At 38.0% G+C, this 13,818-nt stretch overlaps 2 protein-coding genes and 1 pseudogene across 4 annotated transcripts; 2 read left to right on the top strand and 1 right to left on the bottom strand.

The window, feature by feature from the left end:
* Window positions 1-909: 909 nt before the first annotated feature.
* Window positions 910-3,352, bottom strand: LOC113746634 (protein FAM199X-like; annotated as a pseudogene).
* Window positions 3,353-4,384: 1,032 nt separating this feature from the next.
* Window positions 4,385-10,048, top strand: LOC104932286 (calcium/calmodulin-dependent protein kinase type 1D). 3 transcript variants are annotated; one of them, XM_027281082.1, is made up of 10 exons: window positions 4,385-5,286; window positions 5,596-5,721; window positions 6,213-6,303; window positions 6,669-6,763; window positions 7,030-7,113; window positions 7,719-7,780; window positions 7,875-7,961; window positions 8,111-8,165; window positions 8,478-8,666; window positions 8,822-10,048. In XM_027281082.1, exons 2-10 carry the CDS (start codon window positions 5,608-5,610, stop codon window positions 9,632-9,634), a joined length of 1,590 nt encoding a protein of 529 aa, XP_027136883.1. In that variant the 5' UTR covers window positions 4,385-5,286; window positions 5,596-5,607; the 3' UTR covers window positions 9,635-10,048. The 3 variants fall into 3 exon arrangements, with proteins under 3 accessions (XP_027136883.1, XP_027136968.1, XP_027136929.1); XM_027281167.1 differs by lacking the exon at window positions 7,875-7,961; XM_027281128.1 differs by lacking the exon at window positions 4,385-5,286 and having other exon boundaries at window positions 5,579-5,721.
* Window positions 10,049-11,758: 1,710 nt separating this feature from the next.
* On the top strand, window positions 11,759-13,712 carry smim19 (small integral membrane protein 19). The gene is made up of 3 exons (XM_010747450.3): window positions 11,759-12,058; window positions 12,949-13,073; window positions 13,210-13,712. Exons 1-3 carry the CDS (start codon window positions 11,925-11,927, stop codon window positions 13,266-13,268), a joined length of 318 nt encoding a protein of 105 aa, XP_010745752.1. The 5' UTR covers window positions 11,759-11,924; the 3' UTR covers window positions 13,269-13,712.
* Window positions 13,713-13,818: the final 106 nt, after the last annotated feature.

The following is a 13,818-nucleotide window of genomic DNA, read 5'->3' as shown; positions in this document are numbered from 1 at the left end:
GACTCTGTGTGTAAACATGCATTGTTTCAGTGCTCCCCCTAGCCTTGAGAGTGAAATGAACCCACGACACTCAGCAGATAGAAAGACAGACCAGCTCACTTCCTGTCGCTTCAGCTTCCACGCCGAGAACATTTTTGAATCTCAGAGGGTGGTTTTGTGACTCTTTGACTCTGAACTAGGCTTCAAGAATCACAGGAACTGTTTCCTCACGGTCCCCAGAGGGCCTCATGTTAACCCGATACAGTACTTTGGACTGTAGGCCTTCGTGCTGGAACATCACCTGCAGCAGTTTAACCTGGAGCTGCAGTTTGGCCGGTGCAGATAGAGCCCTGCAGAATATGGATTTATGTGTAGACAGATCTCAGAAATCTACGACCAAATAAGCTATAACACTGTCAACGTTCCAGGGAATATTCCAGCTGTATAATTTATATATTCCACAAGAGCAGCATCTGCGTAATGTGACCAAACCCCCACTCCGCCTGATCTGTCCTTCTGCCAGCGGTGGCTTGTTAGTAGAAGTGGATACGCGCTGTTACAGCATCTAAACAATCCTCTGTTAACTGTATTACGCTGAGATAAAATGTTCTAGATTCATTAGCACTGGCTCGAAGCAGGCTAGACTGAGGTTCGTATCTAACCAAAGCATTAGCAGTATTATGCTGTAGCGTTTTTTTTTAGCACGAGCGTTACTACCCTAGTTTTTGCAAGCGATATGACGAGCTATGTTTGAGGCTACTACGAGCTATCAGACACTAGTCTTTAAAAGAAAAAAAAAAAGGGCTATTAGCCTACTCGAAGCGAACGCATGCAGTGATCTGGACTCGCGTGTCTATGAGCTCTATGCTAATGGCCGAGTGGTGAGAGAGCAGGCGTAGAGGGAGCACTGAGTGATTCACTGCTGTCACATCAGTAGTCCAGGTCGTCGTTGTGGTCGTCTCCTCTCCACCCGCAGCGGACAGCACCTCCTCGTTCAGAAACAGTCCACTCAGTCGCTCCTTGCGGGCCTGTCGCTGCTCTTTCAGCTGCCGCTTCCGCAGGGCTTTCTGCTGAAGCTTGCGCTGCTTGGAGCGTTTTCTGGAAGACGAAAAGAGAGAGAGAGAGGGCGGGAGGGGTTAAGATGATACCTGGATGAGGAGCGAGGTGTTCGTCTGCACAATAATACATCTTTCTTACTTTAGAGCTCGTATACGTTCTGCAGCACTGGACAGGTTGCCATCGCTGGTGAGCTCTGCTGATGTTGGCAACACTGCTTCCACTACAGGCTGATGCTGCCCACCTGGAACAAAGGAAACATACACAGTATACAACAAGGGAAACAATAAAAGTGTCTTTCTGCCGCAGCTTAACTGTTACCAACCAGGCAGCATCTTACCTGCTATGGAGTTGGAGGCCGTGGAGCCGGTAGAGGAGCTGGCTGAGCTGACCATGCTGGCGTTCTGCTGCTGGCTCCACTGACGCCGCCGGTGCTCGCGCTGCTGTGGCTGCTCCTCTTCCAGCCCTCTCTGGTGCTGCGCACGCTGCCTGGGGCTGTGCTCTCTGATGTAGTTACGCACCTGATGACATCATACAGGTAAATTACTTTTCATGCTGTGTAACTCGTGGTTAACATCTTTCTTAAGCTGGTTTGCTGAAGTATCAGCTTGGACAATGACGAACATTTTCAGTGAGATCTAGTTGGTATGGTGGACCATACTGCATCATACATTAATACGTTTCTTTCTGGAAGCTTAAAACATCTTATGTGCTTAAAAGTGAGTCATCGTTTTAAGAAGTGGCATTAGCCAGTTTATAGCCGACGTTGACACACACAACCAGTCGGGCTCTTATTGTTTGACCCCAGCTCTTGTTCGTTAATATCAAACTCTTCCACCAATGCCAAATACACATTTGAAACCATTGCAGGCGAAACAGACCTTTACAGACTCGCCTTTTTGAGATTTTGTCTATTTTTGAAACTCTTTTTTTATCTTTTACTCTTCTTGTTTCATTCTCAGCTAAAGGAAATAGACATTCCAAGATATTTAACTTTCTCTCTTTTCCCAAGTGTGTTGTCATAACAGCTTTCCAGATTTTCCATGAAGCGTGGGAACTGTTTCAGCGGCACTTAATAGATCACTGCTGCTTTTTTTGGCTGATGTGTGAAGCTTATATCCATCAGCCCGTGAATATTTACCAGCATTTGGCTGTGGACTAATGCTACATCCTCTCAACCATTTCCCCCAAAAGATACTGGACAATTAACGATCTGATGATATAATCACAACAGATTTACAAAGTTATACTTAGTAATAAACTTGACATCGACAGCAGACAGTAACCAAACTTCCACATACAAGACAGCTCTGTACTTGACCTGGTGTCAGGCGCTCACACTTTTGTCAGAGCTGTTCACTGAAGGCCTGGCAGACATCTATTGTTGAAGAGGTGTGTTTTAGAGTTACTACCCACCTGTTTGAGTTTCTCGTCGGTCAGACGTTGAACTCGATGATGAACTCGCTGTCGGTGGGGAGAGATCTGAGCGCGGGGTCGATGATTCTTGATGATGTCGAGCTGCTCCCTCAGGCCATCTCTGTGCTGACCTCCGACTCAGGTACTCGATGTACTCCACCTGGGAGGAGAACGCAGACATGTAGTGTCTTTTATTTGTGTCCTTCTTTTCCTGCCTTCGCGGAAGAATAAAAGGTGTATAAGAAGAGTTTCACAGAGTGCGACGGGGTTTTTCGACTTGGCTTTATTACCTGCTCATCGTTTGGTCATGGCGCTCCATGGTAGCTCGTCGCAGGTTACGATGATATGGTAAAGCTAACATTATCTTGCATTCAGGTATACTAATAATAACGTGGCCCCAATAGTTTTTAAGCACCAAGTTTGACATACAGATCATATTTGGTCATAAATTGCATAAAGCTTACAAACTGTTTCTCAAGAACAAACTGGATTGTATGAGAACAGAAAAAAAGTGAAGTATCAATATTAGTTAAGAGAAATAAAAGTAGTTAAGAACCTTTTTATTTGGTATCAAGGCTCTGTCTCTGTCTGAAAGCCAGTTCTTGATAAACGATCTTCAGAGAGAAGGATAAATATTTGGTCACATTGTAATCTGTTGTTAATCTGTTGTGTGTAACTTTTATATAAATAGGTTTTTGTCATATTTGCACATCCCAAAGCATCGGTATCTGAGAAGCAACAGTCAACTAACTTTCCCAGCTTTGATGTTTTTGTTCAGGTGCAGTGGATTTGTGTCTTTGTTGTGTCTGTGTTATTGTGTGACTGATAAAAAACAATTGTTCATCAGCCTCTGCCCTGAGTAGCTATGTTAAAATGTAGATACCTGCTGAGCATTGTTCATGCTTTATCAGCCAACATCTATCAGGATTTGGCTTCTTAACATTTCAAGTCCACACTCAGACAGAAAGCAAAAGCAAGAGTGAGTTTTTACATTTAACATTGAATATATGTATATTTAATTGTATTATTGGACACATTTTCTGTTTTACAGTAATGGTACCTGATTACTTACACACATACAATTGGAGATGACAAATGTCTAAATGTCATTCCCCTTTTCTCTCTCCCCACATTCCTGTCACTCTTCAGTTGTCTCTATCAAAAATAAAGCTTGAAAAGGCCAAAAAAAATATTTAAAAAAGAAACAGCAGTATGTAACTTTTAGAAAAATAACCTGATGACCAGGGAATGAAACTCAGTCTAATCTATCAACAATCTACTAACTTGGCTTTGTCTGATTGTTTTCGTTCAGCTAAATTGATTTCTTGCAAATGCCATTAGGAGCACAAAAGTGTATACTCCCATGTCTTTGTTGCTTCTGTGTCATTGTGTTGCTGATAAGGAGTCATTGTTCATGCTTTATCAGCCAACATCTATTTGGCTGTTTTTCCAGCTTCTCAGTGTGACTTAGTAAGTCTAGACTCAAACAGAAAGCAAAAGCATTAAACAACAGCTTTAATGTAATTTTTGTAATGTAAGTATGCATGAGATGACCTTCTTCTTTCTCTCGGTTGTTTTCGCACAAAAGTGTATATTCCCATGTCTTTGCTGTCTCATGTGTTGCTGATAAGGAGCAATTGTCTCAGTGTGACTTAACAAGTCCAGACTCATAAGAAAGCAAGAGTATAATGTAAATTTACTTTCCAGAGAATATGTACAGTACCAGTCAAAGGTTTTGACAAACCTCCTGATTCAATGATCTACTATCTTTGGGTTGTTTTTTTAAAACGTTCTACATTGTAGATTAATTTTGAAGACAAAACTATGAATAAACACATGGAATCCTGTAGTAAACAAAAAAGTGTTAAAGAAACCAGAATATGTTTTATATTTCAGATTCTTTAAAGTTGCCACCTTTTGCTTTCCACTCTGTGGTATTTTCTCAATCAGCTTTATGATGGAGTCCTCTAGAATAGTTTTCAGTTGAATATCTTGCCTTCTACAGAGACAGTGTTGGTACACAGTCCTATACAGGTAATAGACCTATTCAGTGATTCATGACAGTCCATTATTACTTTAAGACATGAAGGTCAGTCAATCCAGAAAATTTCAAGAATTTTGAATGTATCCCTAAGTGCAGTCACAAAAAACATCAAATTCTGTGATGAAACTGGCTCATCAAACTGAGGACTGACCTAGGAAAGGAAGAAGAAGAAGATGAAAAGAACTCCTTGAGCCAGGAAACATAAGAATGACACTATCAAGATTGTTTGGGATGAGTTGGATAGCAGAGTAAAGGAAAAGCAGCCAACAAGTTGCCTACCTAGCACCTCTGCGAACGCCTTTCAGACCATTGTAAATACATTCATGGTGACTCCCTCATAAATTTGACCGAGAGAATACCAAGTGCGTCCAAACTTTTGATTGGTACCCTATATGTAATTGTATTACTAGATGCATTTTCTGTTTTACATAAATGGTATAATAAGAGATCACAACTGTTCAGACAAAACGATTATGCCAAAAACAGCTAAAAAAAAAACTACAACTACAAGTGTGAAACTTAAAAACTCATATGCAGATGCAAAAGCATTGGTATTTGACAACCTGGAAATGAAACTCAACAATCACCTTGGCTGTGATTGGTTGTTTTTTGTCCAGGTGGGTTGGACTCCTTTTGGAGCACAGGTGTTTAGACCTGTGTCTTTCTTGTGTCTGTGTCTTTGTGTTGCTAAGAAATTGTGTCTCTGCCCTGGGTAACATCTGTTGTGACTTCGCTGTTCTTCCACCTTCTCAACGTGTCTTAGCAAGCCCAGACTGAAACAGAAAGCAAGAGTGAGTTTTTTCTTTGAACTTTGCTTTAATGTAATTTTCAGAGAATATGTATATATAATTCTCTCATTGGATACATTAACTGTATCATCACTACATCACTACAGTGATCACAACCATTAAGTGTTACCGTTTTTTGGAGTAAGCTATTGTTTTCCAAAGTTGTGAATATATAAATGATCACATTATTTTAGGTTTCTAAATATTCAGCAACACATTTCAGGTCACACATTAGAAAATATTGCCATGTACACAATAATATATTCCTCCAAAGAATGACTGTTCTATATTTGTGTGTGTTCTTTTTTGTAGGTGACAACAAAGATGGGACAACAACAGAGCACTCTTCAGAAGAAAGGCTACACAATTGTAGGTGAAACAAAAAATGGAGTTATAGCCACAAAAGATGGTGACAAGTTTTTCATAAGAACGATCAAGGTAAGTGCTGAGCTCATTTCTGTTTACTTTAACTCACATTAAATATGGGTGTGACCAAGTTCACCCATTCTCTAAAAGAAAAAATTCTTCCAATTGGAAACATTTGTTCAAAATAAATAAAATAAATTCAATACATGAAATAATCTTTTTCAGTTTGGTATGTTGAGGTTACCCATTGTCTGACTAACTACTAAAGCAGCTTGAAAACCAAGCTATACTGGATGATTGGTGGCTTTTTTAATGAGTTCCTCACTGATGTGACAGGCAGCTGAAAAATAAAATGAATCAATTTCTTATTAATTTCTTGATGTCCTTTATAGGAAGAATAACAGAGTATCTCTAGAATAAATATTTGTGAAAAGAAAAATCATATAATAGCAGAAGACTGACGTTTCTTCCTCATTAGACATTGTTGCATGCAGTTGGTGGAGGGAGTGTAAGGCTGATTTAAATTTGGATCATACCATTCATAAACTAATATTTTTTAACAGATTTCCACAAATCAGGCATTAATCTTAGAGATTGAAAACTTCAAGACAACAAGTCATCCTCATGTCATGAGCACCGAAAATTCTTTCAAAGGTAAGTCTTCAAAAATCAGTTTTAAATGTCAGTCTCCTGAAATTATCGCAAAATATAATATGATTTACCAAAACACTGGATGCAAGTAAAAAAGAAAGACACTAAAAGTAGTATTAGGTCAATGATTTTGAGTTTTGAAAATAATTATTTTAGATGTGATGTTTGTCAACACACATCACAAGTCATGAATTCATTCATTCATGCTTTTAGCATCAAAGTTGTAGATAATAGTAGTAGTACAATAGTAGTAGTATAAAATAATCTAAACTTGAGGTCCACTTACAAGCTTTTTTAGAGCTTCGATGTGATTGAAAGCTACAGATGACTTAGATAAGAACTGACTGTCTTTTCCTTTGGTCATGAAGATGAAGATCAGAACACTTACTACGTGGTGACGGAGTACTGTCAGGGAGGGAGCCTTGCAGAAAAGATAGGCGAGAAGCATCTACCTGAGTCTGAGGTATTCATGCAAAGGTTTTCAAGGATTTTAAATATTAATCTGTGTATCAATGCGTCAATGTTATACATGTGTTATACTTTTGTCCCGAACAACTAAAAATAAGGGCATCCAAACTCTGCATGAATACAGGTTAAAAGTCATCAAAAAGTACATCTCTGTATCTCTATGTGCAACTGAACAGTAGTGCTTCATTTCTTTAGTAGTAAACATGAGTGTATATACAATAGCATATTACTATTCTGGAAGTGTTATTGTTTCTTTTCTAGATTTTGAGCTGGATTGTTGAAATCTGTATGGCGCTGAGAACCATTCATGAAAAAGGATTTCTTCACAGAGATCTGAAGCCAGAGGTACAGCACATGTTAATAGATCAATGTGTTTCCACAGAATGTACACATCAATTATTTTACATCAAAACAATAAAAAACATATGTAGTATTGAATAACTAGCAAGTGATCCAATAAATAAAAAGTCATTCTAGCATAAATAGTATTTCATTGTTTTGTTGCATTTGTGATCATCATCTGTTTGTAAATGTGCATGTCAATAATTTGTTTTCCGCGTTTGGTTCAATGATTTTGTGGCTGACAACTAACTGGACCTGCAAAACAAGTATAGTCTGGTTAGAAAACTGCAGTTTAACATACAGTGTTAAGAGCATTTTGAAAGCTTACTGTATGTCAAAATTAAAATCCTGGTTAGATATTAAATTGTTTACTCAAGACTTTCTACAGTCATCATTTTTATGTACTGCTTTAAATGTCGCACAGCATCAAGTGACCCCTGCATGTCTTTTTTGTTTGGGTGTGATCAAAGGTGAACTCTGCACATATAAACACATACACAGTGTTTAGAGACAGTAATCATTTTCCACCAGCACCACCTTTGTTCTTTTCATTGTAGTTACAAACAATGTTGAAAGAAGTTACATTTTTACCTTTCTTTTATTTTCAGAACATATTCTTCACTGAATTTGGAACACTGCTATTGGATGGATTTCAGGAAATCCAGGGAAAGTACTGTATACTCCTATTTCAATTACACATATAAACATAAAAAGTATAAATACAATACAAGGATGGATACATGTTGTATTTATTCTTTAAACAGAAAAGGTAATCTGAATACTGAGGAAAGTGGAGGAATTAACTATCTGGCACCAGAGGTCTTAACACAGGGAACGTATGACGCTAAAAGGTATAAAGCTTCATACCAGAATAGAACATATGTATATATATGATCTGTGCTGCTCAAAGCAAACTAAATGTTAACATGTTGCTTCACTATAGACCTTTGTAATACCTTTTCTTATTTTGTAATAATAATAATACTTTTTTCATTTGTAGTGACATCTGGTCAGTGGGATGTATACTCTATGAGCTCTGTACTCAGCTGTTAGCGGTGAGTTACTAAGATGTGCATGCCATCACAAATGAATGCATTTCTTGCCAAGCAATTGCAGTTACATTAGTTTCCTTGTAGTACCTTCTCTTATTCTGCTGACTTTAATTTATTGTCTGACTTATTAAACTGTTTTTTTTATATCTTGTTATTTTATTTATTCTGTGGTGTTTTTAAATCAGAGTTTTTGCTCATAATTTCGTTTTACAGTGCACTGTGAAATGACAATGAAGAGATCTTGAATCTTGAATCTTGAATCTTGAATCTATAGTAATTTGATTACAATCTTTTCTAACAATAATTCTTTTTTAGTTCTCTGCAGAGACCCCAGTCAATCTCATCCCCAAGATCATTTCTGGTCCTGCACCACGTCTCCCAGACAATTACTCATCAGAGTTACGTGACCTCTTGGCAGACATGTTGAAAAAAGACCCTAACTTAAGACCTACAGCCTTGGAGATTTTGGGGCGTCCCATTGCTTTAAAATGTCTCTTAGAAAAGGTTTGACACTTTATCGAAATAAGAAATTTCTCTCACTATAACAGATCTTAACCTGTGTGACATAAATCCTGCAGAATAGGCATATGTATTAGTTGTATGTCTCATGATCAACTGGAATTTCTGTATCTCTGACACTTACTATGTTTTTTGGATAGAGCAAAATGGCTACAGACCACCTTCAGACTCAGTTGGAGAAGCTAAGATCGGTGGCAGACAGTTTGGAACGTGTGCATCAAGGCACAACCATCGGCAGTCTCGCAGGAGGAGTGATCGGAGCAGCAGGAGGGATTACATCCATAGTGGGTCTTATTCTGGCCCCCTTCACTTTGGGAGCCTCACTTATTGTAACTGGGATTGGAGTTGGGGTGGGAGTGGCTGGTGGGGTCACTGCTGGTGCCTCAAATATAAAAAAAATAGTCAATCAGTCCTCTGATCGCAAAGCCATTAAAAGCATTATTAAAGAGTTCAGTGAGAAAATTAATGCTATTGCACTCTGGCTCCAGGAGATTGGCAACAGTTTACAGGCAAATGCAAGTCACTCAGGTGATATACCCAACAATGAAAACAACCCTTTCACTCAAAAAAACAGCACAAGGTTTGGCTCAGTGATAGGTAAGGGCATAGGCGGCATTTCTGAACTAACTCGACTACTTCGAGTGGTAAACATTGGTAAAATCGCAGCACAAGCATCCAGGGTGGTACGAGTGGCAGAGATAGCTGGTGGTGTGCTTTCTGGTTTATTTGTGGCAGTAGATATCTTCTTCATTGCCATGGATGCTAAAGAGATACACCAAATTAGACAGACACAGGCAGATGGTACACCATGTTCTGAGATCATGAAATTTGCCCAATCCATCAGACACGCTGCAAAGGAGTTGCAGAAAGTTTTGGATGAGTTTAAAACCGTGATCAAAGACATCCCTTTTCTTGAGGATGAGAGAGAATTGCAATGGGATCCAATGGAATAAATGTAAACTAGAGGTTACATTAGGGAATGTGTACACCTGTTATTTCAGATTCAGAAGAGAATATGCAAAGAAACATTTTGTTAATCCCAAAATCAACTGCAGCTTCAGGTTTAAGTTTGCATTCTTGTAGTACCTCAATTTCTATGTGCCTCCTGCAACCTTTGCATTAGCTTCAAATATGAATATGTTTCTCTTCTTTTCCAGGATTACCAGGTTTATCTAGAGATTTATAAACTTTTATGTAAATATTATGTAACTATAATTGTGTACATTTAGAATTAAGATTCCTCTGAAAAGACAAACATACCAAATACATTTTAAAAAATCAGGAATGTGTCAAATATGCTTTGACTTTTGAGTCAAAAGTGTCCCTACTGATGCCTTAAAAGAATTATGACTCAGAGATGTACACCACATGCCTTACATGCCATGGTAGTTCTCAGCTTGTACCTTTAAATGCCACAGCGCACCTTCATGGCATGTCGGGATGTGGCCTGGGTAAACTATAAAATCTTTTTTTTCAGATGGTGTTGGATAGATATCTTTAATGGTTAGTTAATACGGCAAAATCCTAATTACACTGCCAACCCACAGTTTTAGCAGTTAATCATAATGTAGTTTTATTTCCAGAATCAGACACATCTGAAGTGACTTTATGACTAACTATGTATTGTGACATAACATTTTAAGCAAACAAATAATCAAATGTAGTTACATGCTGTATTATGATGAACTGTGTCATAATGCTTTTTCCTTTTTTAATTTGATAACACTGTCAGTAATACATTAAGTAATATCAGTACACCTTGTAGAAATACTGAATGTTTGTCGTAGAGGTAAACCTACTGCTATTTTGTGATGTTTCAATGTAACCTGAAAAATGTATTGTTAAATTTTATGAATTATATTACACAGTAAATGCAGTACACTATTAGAAAACATTCTGCTGTCAGTGAATATATTGTAAACCAACTGATCACAATATACAGTAATCTGGCCTATGATATCAAAAACAGTAATGACATGGACCTACATGTTTTATCTGCTGTCAAAGTGGCATACAGGCATACATGGCTATACAGGCATTTCTCTGTAACTTTTAGATAATGAATTAGAACAAGATGGTTTATCAAAAATAGCAAAGAGAGGGTGTTTCAACAAAATATTGTCACATTGATACTCAAATCTTTTCTATTAAAAAATATATCTGGGCGATTTAGCTTCAGCTATATTAATGGTCGCTGCAGTGCACCCTGTAGGCTAAAAATGTCTAAATAAACCATCAATCTGTAGTAGTATGGAAAGATGATTTAGGACTTTTTAGAAGTTTTCATCATATAAGATAAGATAAAATAAACTTGGGTAATTTCACTTGTCACAGCGGTTTATATACATCAGATAAGAAATCACTCATAAATAAGAAATATATCGTGTAAAAAAATCAAGAAGTCATGCTGGTCACATTATAAGCTCTTTGAAAAACTCCTAGTTGCTTCTTACTGCAAAACTGAATCAAAACTCTTCCACCTAGTGTCACCCTCTGGTACGACAAGATCTTTAATATCCTCACTCATGAAAGATTACAAACTGCTGCGAAGGGTAAAGAGGAATCTATCTATCTAGTAGTATGGATAGATGATTTAAGACTTTTTTAGATGTTTAGATAAAATAAACTTGATGATTCCCACACTGGGTAATTTCACTTGTCACAGCAGTTTATATACACCAGGTGGACAAGAAATCACTCATAAATAAGAAATATCTAGTAAAAATTCAAGAAGTCATGCTGGTCACATTATAAGCTCCTTCTAGTTGCTTCTAACTGCAAAACTGAATCAAAACTCACCCAGTGTCACCCTTTGGTACAGGGAGATCTTTAATGTCCTCCCTCATGAAAGGTTACAAACTGCTGTCAAGGGTAAAGAGGAATCTCTCTCTACAGGCATTTCTCTGTAACTTTTAGATAATGAATTAGAACTCAATGGTTCATCAAAAATAGCAAAGAGAGGGTGTTTCAACAAAATATTGTCACATTGATACTCAAACTTTTTCTATAAAAAAATATATTTGGGCGATTTTGTGATTTTGTGTTCAGAGTTTGGACTGTAGGTGGCGACAACACGCTTCCGCTCAGCGGAGCAGGAAGACGGCGGAAGTGGCGTCGTCGTGTTTACACTGTTCAGCTGTGTCGTTTTAATACGAGATCTCTGAAAGCGGATTTCTTTCTCTCTCTTTGAATTCACGCATTGTTTTTTTACCCGCAGGGTTTGGGTGTAGTTGTCGCGTACACATGGGTGCACACGGGGTTTTGGGCAACGAGCACGAGTCCATCGACTACTCGGTGCACGAAGCGTGGAACGAGGCCACGAACGTTTACCTGCTGGTCATCCTGGTCAGCTTCGGCCTGCTGATGTACGCCCGAAAGTAAGAGGCAGAGTTCACACTTCATTTTATAACAGAGCTCCTTTCATCCTCTGCAAACATTCAAATTCACACCATGCTCCATTGGAAAAAAGTCACATTTTAATGTTTCCTTTGTTTACATGGAAATGTTCTGCTTTATTAATAAAATGATTTTTATAGGGTCTTCGGCTTAATTCGGCATTCATATAACATTTCCTAAATGTATTTTGACTGAATTACTTTGCTTACATTGTCTCTCATTTAAATTATGTGTTTTATTTTTATTTATTTATTTATTGTTTCTAGCCCAGTATTTTATTCTATTGTATTTTTATTGTATTAAATTATACCAGACTGATATGACGACCTAATTTCCCTTCCGGGATTATTAAAGTCATTTGTCTGTCTGTCTGTCTAAATGTCTGTCTGTCTAAATGTTTGTCTGTCTGTCTGTCTAAATGTCTGTCTATCTGTCTAAATGTTTGTCTGTCTAAATGTTTGTCTGTCTGTCTGTATTAATGTCTATCTGTCTAAATGTCTGTCTTTCTAATCATCTATCTGTCTAAATGTCTGTCTAAATGTCTGTCTAAATGTTTGTCTGTCTGTCTTAATGTCTATCTGTCTAAATGTCTGTCTGCATAAATGTCTGTCTGTCTGTCTAAGTATCTATATGTCTCTCTGTCTACTTATTTATATTTATATTTCCATTCCAATTACTCTGCAATATTATTTATATCATGGCCACTTTACCTCTAGCGAGTACTACAGCACATCTTCACACTTGTTTTTTGTTTATTGCATAGGCTGAAAGAAACCTCTGTCTGTTCGTTTTGTATGCCTTTTTTGTTTTACGTCTGTAAATAAAGTATAATCTAATCTAATCTAATCTAATCTACTTGATTATAATTCAGAAACAAGAGGAAGATCATGCGTATCTTCACTCTGCCTCCCACCGTCGGCAGCAGCCCGGAGCCAAACTTCTACGACAGCCTGCAGAAGGTCCGCCTGCGACAGCAGCTGGAGATGTACTCTCTGGGTGAGCATGTGTTAAAACACACAACAAGCAATGAAAACAACCTAGATCTGGGTTTTTTGTTCACAGTGACTCACAGGAGAGGAGATTAATTTCACTAAATTGAATTTTTCTACTGTTTTCTGTCACCTTTTTATAGCCAGGAAATTTGAGCAGCAGCAGGGTCAGACGGACAGCGTCCAGCTCTCCATGGAATGAGTTCATCCTGAGCGAACACTCCTGCGTCTTCAAGCACTCTGCACACGGATAGGAAAGGACTTGGATGGCTTTCACGATCCGAGATCGCTCAAAAGCCTGCGACTCCTATCCCTAGTTGTTTTCCATTTGGCTCCCTCGAATGAGAAGTCTTCTTTCACCTTCTGTTGTCTGCTCGTTGTCTGTTAACACATTGGAATATGTACAGCTGGAGGGGATGATGATGATGAAGCCAAGAGGAGGAGTGTGGCATCCAGCAGATGTCACTGAGATACTTACAGTATGGTGTCAAAGTCCACCGTGAAGAATTACTTGCACATAGAACAAGATTCTTTTAACTTTAAGATAGATTTTAGTTGATTAACATGTTTTTTTTTTATGTTTTGTGTCAGCTGGTAGTAAAAATCTCTCAAATGTGAAAATAAAAGCACATAAATCTCAAACAACTGTTCAAAGCATCCTGATGGGTTTTTATTTGATTACAAAAAAAATACTTCAATGTGGATAGGATAGAGATAATTTTAAGACTTAATCTAACCGGATTATTAAACTT

The sequence above is a fragment of the Larimichthys crocea genome, chromosome I, assembly GCF_000972845.2.
Source record: "Larimichthys crocea isolate SSNF chromosome I, L_crocea_2.0, whole genome shotgun sequence".
NCBI lineage: Eukaryota > Metazoa > Chordata > Actinopteri > Sciaenidae > Larimichthys > Larimichthys crocea.
Note: the sequence above shows the minus strand (reverse complement) of the source record. Positions and strands in the feature narration are given on the sequence as shown.

Bases quoted from the DNA above. Each gene is read 5' to 3' on its own strand.
- LOC104932286 (XM_027281082.1), top strand. From the start codon at position 5,608: ATGGGACAACAACAGAGCACTCTTCAGAAGAAAGGCTACACAATTGTA. The intron at 7,781-7,874 runs GTACTGTATACT...TTCTTTAAACAG, and splicing joins TTTCAGGAAATCCAGGGAAA to AAAAGGTAATCTGAATACTG. The intron at 8,667-8,821 runs GTTTGACACTTT...TTTTTTGGATAG, and splicing joins TAAAATGTCTCTTAGAAAAG to AGCAAAATGGCTACAGACCA.
- smim19 (XM_010747450.3), top strand. From the start codon at position 11,925: ATGGGTGCACACGGGGTTTTGGGCAACGAGCACGAGTCCATCGACTAC. The intron at 12,059-12,948 runs GTAAGAGGCAGA...ATTATAATTCAG, and splicing joins CTGCTGATGTACGCCCGAAA to AAACAAGAGGAAGATCATGC. The intron at 13,074-13,209 runs GTGAGCATGTGT...ACCTTTTTATAG, and splicing joins GCTGGAGATGTACTCTCTGG to CCAGGAAATTTGAGCAGCAG.